Raw genomic sequence first — 12,676 nt, 5'->3', positions numbered from 1 at the left:
GTGCTTAACCATTTAGAGGCAATCATAGAACTGCTGGAAAACAAAGAAATAACAAATTTTATTAATGTGAGCCACAGTAATACTGTCTGTAGCAGGGAGTGGTGGTTGTAACTCTGTTAGAAAAGTCTGGATATTTCAGGGCACAAACAAGTCAGGATTTTCAACTTTTTCTTGTGATCTTAAAACTCAGACCTGGGACAGTTACACACCTAGCCAATAAAAGTGTGCCACGTCTCAGCAGTCGTTCTCTGTATGCTGAACATTAAGTATGTGGGTAGTGTAGTGCATGCATTTTTAGAACAGTGACCCAAGTGGGTACAAGAAAAATTAATCTTAACTAGCTGAAAAATGCTTTACATAAAAACTGTCTTTAAAAAATTGTAGAAAAAATGTAGTATTATGAAAAAGGAAAATAAAAATGAAACTAGCTTAAATTACTTAGAGAAGTTGATATGAGAGTACTCTGAATAATCAGCTTGTTTTCACTTAGAAAAATTAGTGCCCTGACTAGCAGAGCCAGAGAGTTTCCAGTTTCCTCAAATACAGTAAATAATGTGCTTTAAGTCCTTTTCATGAATGAAAGTCACACACAACAGCTTACTAATTTGCAGAATAACCACACTAACAACTGAAGATGAAAAGGAATTTGTGGGAGTTTTTTGCTTTTTATTTGTGAAGTTCAGACAATAAACAACTGACCAAGATTCTTCTTGCTGGCGTAGCTTCAGTCTGGCTTTTTTTTCCCTCATGCATGCTGACCTGGAACTCTTCCTTTGCCTTAGCTGCGATAATCGTGACTCAGCTTACAACACCATACATTCGCATCGCCCCTGCTGCAGGCGACGACCAGCTAACAGGTCAGATGTTCAAGTACAGACAAGTCACCATGCCCATTCTGTCTCTTTCTCTTTAGCTTCTATTCCCTGACAGTTTCTTCCTTCTCTGCTCATAAACAGTTTCCTGTGTTAAAAGTTCCTTTCTGTTTATAATTTTTTTTCCTCACACACACGTCCCTGTATGTACGACCCCACTGCATGTGCCCATTGTGTGTGATCTGTGGAATGTTCCTTCAAGCCTCATGTTGTAAAGAGATCTTGTCTTGCTCCATCCATAAATTAAATGAAAGTTTGAATATAGATATATATATATCTGTGTACCTGTTTATTTTTTTCTCTGTTATTAGATCAAGACACTAGAATTTTTAAATAATAAAGGCTCAAAAGTTGCATGTGCAAGTTAGGACAAAGATCTAGTATTAGCGGATTCAGGTTTTTTTTCCTGTGTAATGGTAGGAAGATCATGTTTTCTGGCAAAATTTCAATATGAAAGAAATTAAAATTAAGAAATAAAAAATATTTCTTTTTATTATGACATACATGAGTTCTAGGATTAAAATAAAGCAACCTAGCATGTGACATATGAGAATGAGCAAGACTTAAGAATTTAAAATCTAATTGTCAAAGTAAACTCAGTATTCAAGTGGAGCTATTGTTAGGCTGTATATGGCTTGAAGGATGGCTCAGAATATGCTAGAAAACCTTTATGAACCTGGGGAAATTATTGATTTTGTCAGCATAATAAACCTGTGCCTAAAACCTTTCAGGGATTTGCAAACATTTTTATTTTCAAAGAGAACCAAAGAGCATTAAAAACTCTAGAACCTGAAGTGATTAAATATCTAATGAGGGAAGCAAACCTAGTCCATCATCTTTTAGCTTATGATAAATCTTTGCCTTTTTGAAGAATACTGGCATAGTTCCTTGGGAAAGCACATTGTTACCATGTTGCTACCAGGGTGTGTAAGAGAAAAGTTCAGATGTCTGGTATCTGGATACTGCTACAGTAAATAAGAGGCAGTTAAATGATCCAGCTTAAGATAAGAGGATTAGTGACATGTCTGCTCTAGCTTTTAATTCTGTGGTATTTGTTATAATAACAAAGCTGAGTGATCCATAAGGCCCAAGTTACCTTGTCAATCAAGACAAAATTGCTGCATGTATACTTTTATTTTCTAATAATGTATGAACTAACCAGAATAACATGCTTATATGATGCCATTAAGTAGCTTGTTCTTGTTACTGCTGCTTGGCAGAAGCTGTGTCTGCATACATTTTTATACCTCAGTTAATTTTTACTTGACAATTCAAATAAAATATTGAACAGACAGGATCTCTTCCATATCCTTGAAATTCAGCAAGTTTTGATTTCTTTATCTCAGGATTCAAGCAAGCTTCTGTATTTTTCCATGTGGAGATTGAAATGTTTCTCTTCTCATCTTTTGGGTTTTTTTATTTGTTTCAGTGCAAAACTGGATAGCTATAGGTAACACTGGAGATATGCCTGTTCCACAAGAAGATGGCTACAGTACTTAACAATGAGAGAAAAGAGATATGGCTAGCATAGGATAGCTGGCTAACGTAGGATTTATTTCATTGCTTTGTCACTGGTGGCATTGGCAGTTTGTGGTTATCTGTCTGATCTGCGAAATTTGTTTCCTTTTTCTTGAAAAGAAAATAAAAATGTTCTACCAGAATCTAATTTTGTAGTGAAAAAGAACATATCAGATAATACTTGCCAACAGCATTTATAGCTATTTGTGAAATGTATTAAAGAGCCTTTGAAATACCCTCATCATCTTCCCAACCCCACCCCATGCTTGAAAGACTGTGCTCAAAAGGAAAGGAACATCTTCCTCCTTGTTTGCCACAACTGCAGTAATAAGCAAAGAAACCTCACCCAGCCCATGTGGTTGTCCCATGACAGCAATGACAATTCCTCTTTTTCTAGGGAGACATCCTGTCTAGGTGTCCTTAGGGCAGGCTTTTTGACTTCAGGGTAGTACAGCAGTACTGCAGTACCCATGAGAAGCACAAAGGTTTTCTTAAAGGAGGTTTACAGAAACTGGACCACACATGAGGGAGCTGAGAGTGCTACACATTGTCCCCACATTTCTCTCCTGTAAATTTCAAGACTGTGGAAGGGATTTACATGTAAAAGCATTTGTTTATGTGAAAGTACAGGGCTATTTCTAATTGTAGTTACCACAAGCCCTACAGCTGTAACTGTTAAATGTCACTTAGCATTTTCTGTTCAGTGCTTTTTCCTCGCTTCTTTGCTCAGAACCAAAGTAATTATATTTGAGATGAAGAAATTACTTTCATCTTTTAGCATTTGAGGAGATACGTAAGCGGTGGTGGGAAGGTCAAGGATGGCATTTTCGGGTTTCTTTACATTGGAAGTTGATGCTTCTTGCATAATGAAAATTTAAAATCTTGGCTGCATTTCTGAATATCGTTACCAAATTTGAAAGGTCTTCCTCTTCACAAATATCATGATAATACAGCTCTGCTTTCAAGCCAATTCTACTTGCACTCATTTCCTCCATCCTCGTCATCAATTCATCTTACCTCTTACTGGTGCAGTTGATAAACAATGCATTATTAATTTCTCTTTGTCCTTCCTTTCTCCTTCCTTTTTCATATAAAAATAAAAGGTCTTCCATTTATAGGATTACCAGCTAGTTGCCCTAAATATCTTGACAGCCACTCCAGGTTGCCTTTGCAGCCTGTCGCTAAGAGAACTTTTCCTTGCAGTTGCATCTAAATGCAGTTGCATACAGCGTTGTTGTCCTTGGGTTATAGCATAAGATAACCTCATGTAAAAGCAACTGTGTGATTTTGACTCTTAGAAGCCAAAACAGGGAAATTAGTGCTTAGTCAATGCATTATTATCAGTGATCCAATAATGTAGTAGCAAAGGAATTCAAATTTGGGGGATAGTGTTTAACTTTCAGTGTTACCTTACAAAAAGTAACTAACTTGAAATCTACTCAGTTGACTCTGTCCTTCAACAGACAGAGAATATCTAATATCTTACACCTGTCTATGAGGAAAAAAGATTATGTATACATGAAGTATAGCAGTACTTATGATACTATCTCCATTTTTCATAACAAATACGGTTTATCGTGCAATTGAAATAATGTAGAATGTTATTAAAAAACTTAGCCCACACAAATGTAATTGTATGATCTTAACTTAAAAGTTAAATTTAAAAATCCATCTTTTTGAGAAAGACTGAAATAATTTGCAGTTTGTTTCCGTATTTTGTAAGAGACACTTCATCTAATGGGTTTAAATTGGCCATATTTGGTATTCACTTGGCCCTCATATATTTTGTTCTCTGTGTTCTGATAAAATAGCATGCTTGGAATCATGATTAGGGTCTTCCATTCTGTCAGGCATTTTCTTAATTGTTGAAATATGTCTGAGCTACTTGTATTTAAATTAAAGTATTTCCATTTGTGATTTAGTGGAGCAGCCACTACTTCACTGAATATTATTAAGACTGATTTCCATAGAACGCCCTTTTTACGACCCGTTGTAATTACACATCCAGCTGCAAGAGAGAGCTCTGTATTGTACATTCTTCATATGTGAAATTCTTGGTAAAAATCAAATGCAGCAAGATCTGTCAGAAGTTTTGTAACGTAACTGATACTTAACAATTGGGCAGTTGTTTTTGTTTTTTTTTTAAGATAGGGGTAAATGCTTAAAATATAAATTAGCTTTATCCTGCACACCTTAAAGTCTAGATGATCACCATATTTTATAAACAAGTTAAAAGCAGTCATAAAATAAGCCCAGTCAGTTTCTTCTCCCTTTCGAAGTTAGCACTATAATAAAATATACCCCTTTTTTTAAAATGGGCATTCAGTACATAGCAAGATTTATTACAGTGTTCTGGGCCACATTCTGTTCCCAGCTATTCCACTCTAAAAGTGGAAAAAATAAACTGAAATCTTTGATTGATTAAATCACAGCTTCATGGTACTTTTTTTTATGTCAAGGTATTTACTCCAGTTTTGTACGGCATTACTGAAAACACTGTTTATTAACAAAAAAACCAACAGCATAAATTTGAGAAAGAGTGTTTTGCTATTTACCTCGATTGTTCTGCTTTATAATGCATCTGAGGTATTAAAACATGTGCTGGACAGACTTTCACATTAATTTTTTCTCCGTCCTGGACCATTGATTTATATGTATTCTGACATGCTAAAACTTGAAGTGCTATTTTGGGCAATGTAGAACCCGCTGTTTCCTAGTTCAGACAATTTCCTAGTTGAATCTGTAATAACAAACCTATGTGCAGACGTGCCTGTCTGCATGTTCAATACACTATTTTAGAAGTTTATTCTTGTCTTGCTACTTCTGGGCAACATTTGCATTAGTTGGAGGTGTGGATAGTTATCCAGGAGAGAATAAGCACCTGTGTGCTGTAAAGTCAAAGCCATATTGCAGTGCTGTTGCAAGATCAAGTAACAAGGAAAGCAGAATGAGAATGGATCTGACTGTCCAAAGTGAAATTCTGAGCCTGTTTTTATGTGATGGCCCCAACGATTGTTGTGCCGGTTGTTCAAGGATTCTGGTCCTCTTGCTCAGCTGGGCAGAATGCAAAACAAGGAACTGTTCCTACTTTCTGCAGCACTGGATGAATGCATTTCAATGGGCTGAGGTGTCACTTGTGATTTATTGCCCATTTTTGTTCTTTTATGTGTTATATTTGTCATTTTTGCAGTGACAGTTTCATCTATAAAACAGTATAGTTACAAGAAAATGTTAAGAGGATACAGGAGTGCCATGGGAGCTGCTGTTTCCTTTTCTCCCTTTTATTTCCCCTAGTATGTTACAGAGTCAAATGTCAGGTTTTCTGTAAGGCAGTGCCGCCAAAGCATCTGTGCTTTTAAGCATAAGTGCATTTTCCACAGAGCAACTGAAGAAGAGCTAAAGTTAAACAATAAGACAAAGAAGGCCTAAAAATAATGCTAATAACATTTCCCAAATGCTGAAATAATCCATAATACAAATACAAGCCATTGCCATCTGTACACAGTTAGGAGCCAAATCTGATTAGGAGTCAGTTATCAGTGTGTATATTAGTTATATTAAATATTCAATTTCTTGTTTTAAAATAATAGTTGTGTTAATGTTCTCTGGAAGTGGGACCTGTCCAACTCCCGTACATAGGTAGGATAATAGGGAGGAGAAACTACAGAGGGTAATATCAGCCGTTTTTCTCTGCCCATTGATGCTTGGTTGGCCAAGGGGGAATGGGTTCTTCAGCTGTTCTGGTGCTGCATCACCAGAGCCACTGTGTTACAGAGGTGAGACAGGAATAGCAGGAGTAGATCCTATGAACTAGAAGAAAGTATCAACATTTCCCTACCTTTTAAAAAGGACAAGTTGCCTAATTAAGTGTGTTCTCCACTGTAGAAACAGTTTGTCTTTTTTTCAGGGGAGTTAAAAAGTTGGTTGCCACAGAAGTAATAGTCATTGCAGGAGCTGTGTTAAAACCCCCAAGTAAAAAACCCATCTGGAAGTTTGAGTATTCCAGTTCATACCTGGGAGAAAAATATGATTCCAAGTGTCTAATAACTCTTTCATGACAAGACTCATCCAAATTTAATGTAAGCCACTAAAGATGGGTGTGTTTGGTTCATCCTAGCTTGAAAAATAATCTATTCTCTTAGTAATGTGTAATCTTCCTTCCAGGATATCAGTGAGGCTGTTTGAGGTTGGGCTGGGAGGAGAGGGAGCTTTTCTTAATCACATTACAGAGAATGGAAGCATAAAACCGAGTCATGAAAGTAATTATATGAATGAAATGACCAGGATAAATTCTTAAAAACTGAAGGACTCTCTTCCATCTGTTTAGTACTGGTACTGGTCAGTATCACACCTACTTCAACATGTTTCAACATCAACAATGTACAGGGAACATAAAACCTGAAACAGTGCAAAAATAACAGTAGGTAATTTTTAGAGCATAGCTGTCATATAGTGTGTTATTTCATTTCTGTATTAAAAAAAATATGCCTCTTATTTTTACATTTGAAACAGAACATCTTTTGTATGTATCACAATGAAAAATTAAGGAGAGATGAGGGAAGACAAAGAAATTCAGAGATATAAATAGTAACTAAAAAAAACTGTGAATTTCAGTGTTTCCCATCTGTAGTTTTTGACTGTATTCATAAAATGCTATGCAATTTGAATTTTAAGTTAAAATAAAATGTGGGACCAGTTGTAAGTAAAACAATCTGTAGTTCTTGGAGTCTACGAATCTGGTGTTTGTACCCCTGGAGAGTTTGACAAATGTTTAAGGCAATATTATGTGGATTACCTCTGTTTTAATGTATAGGTGAGCATTCAAATGTGTTGCAGTTATACAGAGTAGTGCAGCAATGAGGAGAGTAATACTGTCAACTTTAAGCAAAAGTTACAGAACATTTTTTTGGGGCAAAAAAATGTTTCTGCAATTCACTCAGTTTAGTTTCATTGAAATAACTCAAATCTTAATAAGTATCTAAGCTACATTTGTCTGCTTGGAGTAACAATTCAACAACTGTGCAAGCTGTAACTGTAGTTATTGACAATTTTTTAACACCTTCTTCAGACAATGTATTGAAAATGTTCTTTTCTAAGTAATGGGAGTTTGACTGTAAGAACCAATGATTTTAGAGCTCTGAGAAAGGCACTCAGGTGTATCTGTGCATTTTCAAGTCTTCATTGTTCAAAAATTTTGAATTTTCATTTCCTTCCCTTCATCTGATTTTCTGTCAGTGCTGAGCACTAAGAAATTTTTGTGTACGTAGAAAATTCCTGTGCAAATGAAAGTTGAGTCTCAGTTTTCCATAAAAGTGAACAGAAGTTGGTGTCTTGCTTGGTTTTAAGCTGTCAAGAAGGGAAATAAGTACTCAGGTTCTGTTTAAACTTTTGAGTTCACATTGGAAGCAAAAAGTGAAACAGGAAAAATAGTTAATTGTAATTGGTCAGAAGCAACAAAGTATTCTATAAAACTTTTTGAAGTGAAAGTTGCACTTTTCAGTATGCTGTCATTGAATTAGACTACTTCTGGTTATGAGTAAATGTGTCAATAATTAAAAGTAAAAAGAGCTGATAATAAAAATTACTGTCATTCTTAATCAAGTAGGACAAGTGGAGATTTTCCTTTAACCCCTAAAACCTCCAGGAAATAAATGAAAAACAAAATGTAAATCAGGGATAAGTATTCAGAGGAGGCCTAGTCTATTCTTGTCCCTGTACTAGAATATTGGTGCATTCAACATTATTTCAGTCTGAATAGGTTTTTTTTATTGGCAAAACTGTAAAAATTTCTGAATCAGGAACAAAAGAACTGCTACACTGTATTGGCACAAAGACTGATTTAGAATTCTCTGAAATTATATTTCCTTTTTTGTGCTAATTCTCCTTTCCAACTCCTCTAGCTGACCTTCCTGCCCCAAAACAGCATTGACTCTGAAATGCTTTAAAAGAAAAAACTTCTGAATCCTTTTCCCTACTTTTTATAAATTTATCACAAACATATTTTTATATTTCTTCATGTATCATAACATGTATAATTCCATTTATTTGTTAGTAGAATGAACTATGTTATGTTTTCTTCCAGGAAAATGTGTGGGTACTGAAAAAATTCGAAGTAAATTCCAAGTGTGATTGTTTCTGAAGGATTTCTGAAGAATCCTTCATAAGGATTGCACTGTGAAGGGAGGTTGGTAGTGGAGGTCACCAGGAATGTCAGCCTCATCTGTGAGCCACTGGCAGCACAGGCTAAAACATCCATGGGTGATCAGACAGGAGGGTATTACCCTCTGTCCTTTTCCTCCTAATGGCAAAGTAACCAAGCCTTCACTGGCTTTCCATTTGGAACTGTTCATTTGTGTTCCTCTGCTTAAGTCCTTGGCTGACAGTGAGACCAGAAGATGATGCCTCACTCTGCTACTTCTTGCCCATAGCTTCAGGTTGCTTTGTTCCCATGCAGGATGTGATCCCTTGCATTCAGGGATGGGAAATAAAACAGCTGTGTTTGTCCAGGCCAAAAGCATCCAGTTTTATAGCTGAGTTTCACCCTGAGTAGGTCAGCTCCAGAAACATTACTGTGATTTGATTTCACATCTTCCCTGCTTGATAGAAGCCAATTGAGTACTAGAGAACCACATTTTATCTCCCCCTAAGAGGGTAGAGTCCTCTTCAGCCTTCAAATCCACACCTTTCCATTTCTGGAAAACAACTGAAATAAATTCTCAGTGGTGTCTGATATTTCTTGTCATTTCTCAATATACTTTCAGGAGTAGATCTAGTGTTGAAAGCATGAGAGTCAACAAAAGGTCTACTTCAGCAATGGGTGAAAGTCAAATACCCTTGGTGGGGCTGATGATAAATTGTCCACTTCGTCTGTAGGGATGGCCTAAAAGTGTTGCTGACTTGCTTAGAAAATGTATTAGGTATGGACAGGATCAATCCAGACTGTCTGCTTTCATTTCCTTAGAGCTAGTTTGAGAGTGTTACTCTTCTACCATGAGTACTGTTGGTTTGAGGTTGTGTAGAGAACCATAAAATCAAATATTTCAGGACTAAAGGCTACCCTAGTTCTACATTGTGTGCCTCTCTGAGTCTTGTTCACAGAAGTCAGGGCTATAAGATGCAATTGCACTTCCAATGGCTGCAACTGGGACATCTTTAACAGAGCATCAGCTGGGAACAAGCCCTACATTCAAAGTACTGGTACCTTCAGTTTCAGCCCTTCTTGGTGCTTCTTTTCTCAGACCTCCTCAGCCTTATTCAGTATGATACCTACATGCATACAGCTAATTTGATGCAAGTATATTCTCATTAAACCTCAGTCAACCTTGATTAGAAATGTGTGCCTGATCATATTGGTCATTGTTGTGTATTGTAGTCAGAGAGTAGTTGGTAAAGAAGCCCAGTTTCATATTTCCACAGAAATAAGGGGAATTTCAACTTTTATTTTAGTGGTGGGAGCAGTTTTCAGATATGCTGCCATGGTTTTTCCATTTGTTGGCATAGAGGTCTGTGATATGCACCCTTCTGGCCACTTCTTTGGCCACACATAGTGAGTACTTATAAATATGTAACCATCCTTTTTTCTTCATCAAATAGACCAAAGTGTGTGGAAGTACCCTTTAAAGTATTTAAAGCCATTTGAAAGCTTGAAGTTCCAAAGACTTTTTAATTTTTTCCTTAGTAAATTATTTATTTCCTGGAAAATATATTTGAGACTTGTTAATAATTTCTGGTTATGGTACAGCTATTGATTGTGCTTTAAACGTCCCTTAATGATCTCAGTGCTGTTAAAGTGTGAGGGCTTACGCTTTTTTTCCTGAATGAATGAGGGCTTCCGATTCGTTGAGTGCTCACTAGAGAGGAAAACTTTTCTGAATTTTAATTATTTAAGTTTCTTTGCTTAAAAGAAAAAGGCAAAGAAGAGCTAGTTGAAAGGATGATGGCTGTGTTTCAACAGAGAAATTTTATCAACACTTGATAAAAGCTGTTTATCAACACTTGCTTGCTTACGTTTTTGTTTTTTTTTAAAAAAAAAAGAAAAACAGCCTCCATAAAAAATCCAGTCTAAATAGTCTGGATTAAAATTCTGTTAAAAATAGATTGTGATGAGATCAATAGATTGTGATGAGACCAATAGTCAAACTGGGAACTTTATTTGTTTTTGGCATGTTTTGTAAATAATGTTGTTATTCCTGACAACCAGAAATGCAGATGTTTAACCAAAAAAGTCTTTCTGCTCACATGCACCAATATGAATCATCTGCCAGTGAGAGACAAAGTTCATGTGATAGTCAGTTAAATGAGTTGTATTCATCAGTGAAGTAATTATTTGCATTTCTTTTCATGCAGTTCTATGTCACTTATATTTACATTTTCCTAAAGAATATCTCAAACAAAATTAATAATTCATAAGTATTGTTACACAGCAGAGCCTTGTTTTGATACTCCCTTCTTACCACAGACCTTCTAACAAGTCTGTATTTTCCTGTATTTAAAAAACACCAAATAAAAAATATATCAAATCAACATGGTAGTCCTAGGGAAATACAAAAACCTTTTTCTGGAAAAACAGGATCTGTATACAGCAATATGTATTGTGATGATGATCATAAATTAAAAAGAAAATATTATCCCGCTAAAATGCAAGTGCTGCTTGCCTTCCTTCCCAGACTTAAAAAAAATAGAGTGGTGGGCACATCATAGGAGGGAAAATCAGACTATCAACACTTGAACACTTTGATTCCTGTGCTTAACAGAATAGAAAGAAAACATTGTCTCCTCCATGTAGAAAAAGCAGTTTATACATGAGGATTTCCAAGAAAAACCAGGAACAGAAAGGAAGAATATTGTAAGGGAAATAAACAGACCTTACTCTAGTGACATTTCCCAAATTAATATATGCAAGACATGGGCTAGAGAGTAAACTTAAAAAATGCTGATCAAAACCACCTTCTGGCACAATGTTTACCCTGCCCAACAGCACCTCATAACTTCTACCATATGGACAAAAATCTGCAGTTTTGAAGGAGAACGAGGAGCGCTGATTGGAAAGCCAACAATGAGGATAGCAAGGGAGAACTCACTCTCCTAGCTGGATTTCTACCAAGAGTAATAAAACAAAGACTTTGTTAGCAGAATACGTGCTGGCTAGCAGATGAGGACTGAATGCCAGTCACTTACAGTATAAACAGAAGAGCCAGTGTGGTAATTCATTTCATCTACAGATCTGTATGTGTTTTGGGTCTTCTCCAAGACAGGCTCAAATTTTGGCGTCTGGAATGAACTTGAAAACGTGTCAGACTGGCTTGTCTCTCACAGTATCAGTAATGCTGCTGCTACAGATTTATAAATAAGGGTACCATTTTTTGTAGTCATGGGTGAGATGGAGAAATACTGTTTCTGGAGGAAACGGGAGATTTTGCACTGCTGCTCTGTTGCAGTGTGTTTCATAATTCAGGATTGGGTTTCTTCTTGGTCATTTGACATTTTTAAGGACCTACCTCTGTGAAGCACCTGTTTTCATACCAGGACAGACATATCAGCATTCTTTCTTGCTTTGTCATACTACCTTTTATCTCAGCCATTTACTTTTGGCAACACTGCTTTTCCTACCTTTATGTTAATGAACATTTATGTTGCTTCCTTCCATGAAACACCCCAACTAACATCATCAATTAAAACATTTTTAAGTCCCTTAAATCACTTCTGAAGATCAGTTTCTGCTATGGTACTTACTGGAAATGCTGAGTGATACCAGCTAGTTAAAAGAGCAGGAAGGGTAGAACTATTTGGGTATTGCAAATTCCTATTTTTAGGGGTTTTTGCTCTCCCTTCCTCCTGTGATTGCTACATCTGCCTCCTACAGCCTAGCTCAGCTAAGTTTTGTGCTTTTAGTGGCAAAGATTACTTAGCTGTGTGCCTGCCCTGTTCTTAGCACAGTGGGGCTCTCAGTCTGATTTATAGCTTCTAGCTCCTGCTATCATAAAAATAATAGGAAGTTACAATGATAGTAGCCTCTGCAATTCATGTTGTCCAAGGAGAACATGGGTAGAGTCTTAATTTAAAACCAAGTTCTCCGTTCTTTTCAGTCTTCTCACTTTGTGGCAGGGACAGTAGGAGCCTAGTGATGAGTGTTCCAAGGAAGCATCATATCTCTCTGCCTCTCTTCTGCCTTGTACCATTTTGCATTATTTCTGCCATCTCATCACGGTGCAGCTGTCACACTGTGGTATAATGTTTCATTTCACTCTGTGGAATGTAGGTGCTGAGATGGGATAGTTGAATCTCAC

The 12,676-nt window shown here is 36.5% G+C and overlaps 1 protein-coding gene across 13 annotated transcripts in view; it reads left to right on the top strand.

Moving 5' to 3' along the window:
• PTPRM (protein tyrosine phosphatase receptor type M) overlaps positions 1–12,676 on the top strand; it is a 441,751-nt gene that overhangs the window by 272,027 nt on the left and 157,048 nt on the right. For 8 of the 13 annotated variants that reach the window (XM_032746937.3, XM_072924517.1, XM_030265994.4 and 5 more), the window contains exon 14: positions 783–857. The exons of the other annotated variants lie outside the window; for them this stretch is intronic. In XM_032746937.3, coding sequence (XP_032602828.2) covers positions 783–857 — 75 coding nt within the window. The remainder of the gene's footprint in view (positions 1–782; positions 858–12,676) is intronic. 13 annotated transcript variants of the gene reach the window in all.

This window comes from Taeniopygia guttata, chromosome 2, assembly GCF_048771995.1.
Source record: "Taeniopygia guttata chromosome 2, bTaeGut7.mat, whole genome shotgun sequence".
NCBI classification, from domain to species: domain Eukaryota; kingdom Metazoa; phylum Chordata; class Aves; order Passeriformes; family Estrildidae; genus Taeniopygia; species Taeniopygia guttata.
The sequence above is the reverse complement of the archived record's forward strand: the minus strand, read 5'-3'. Positions and strand labels throughout refer to the sequence as shown.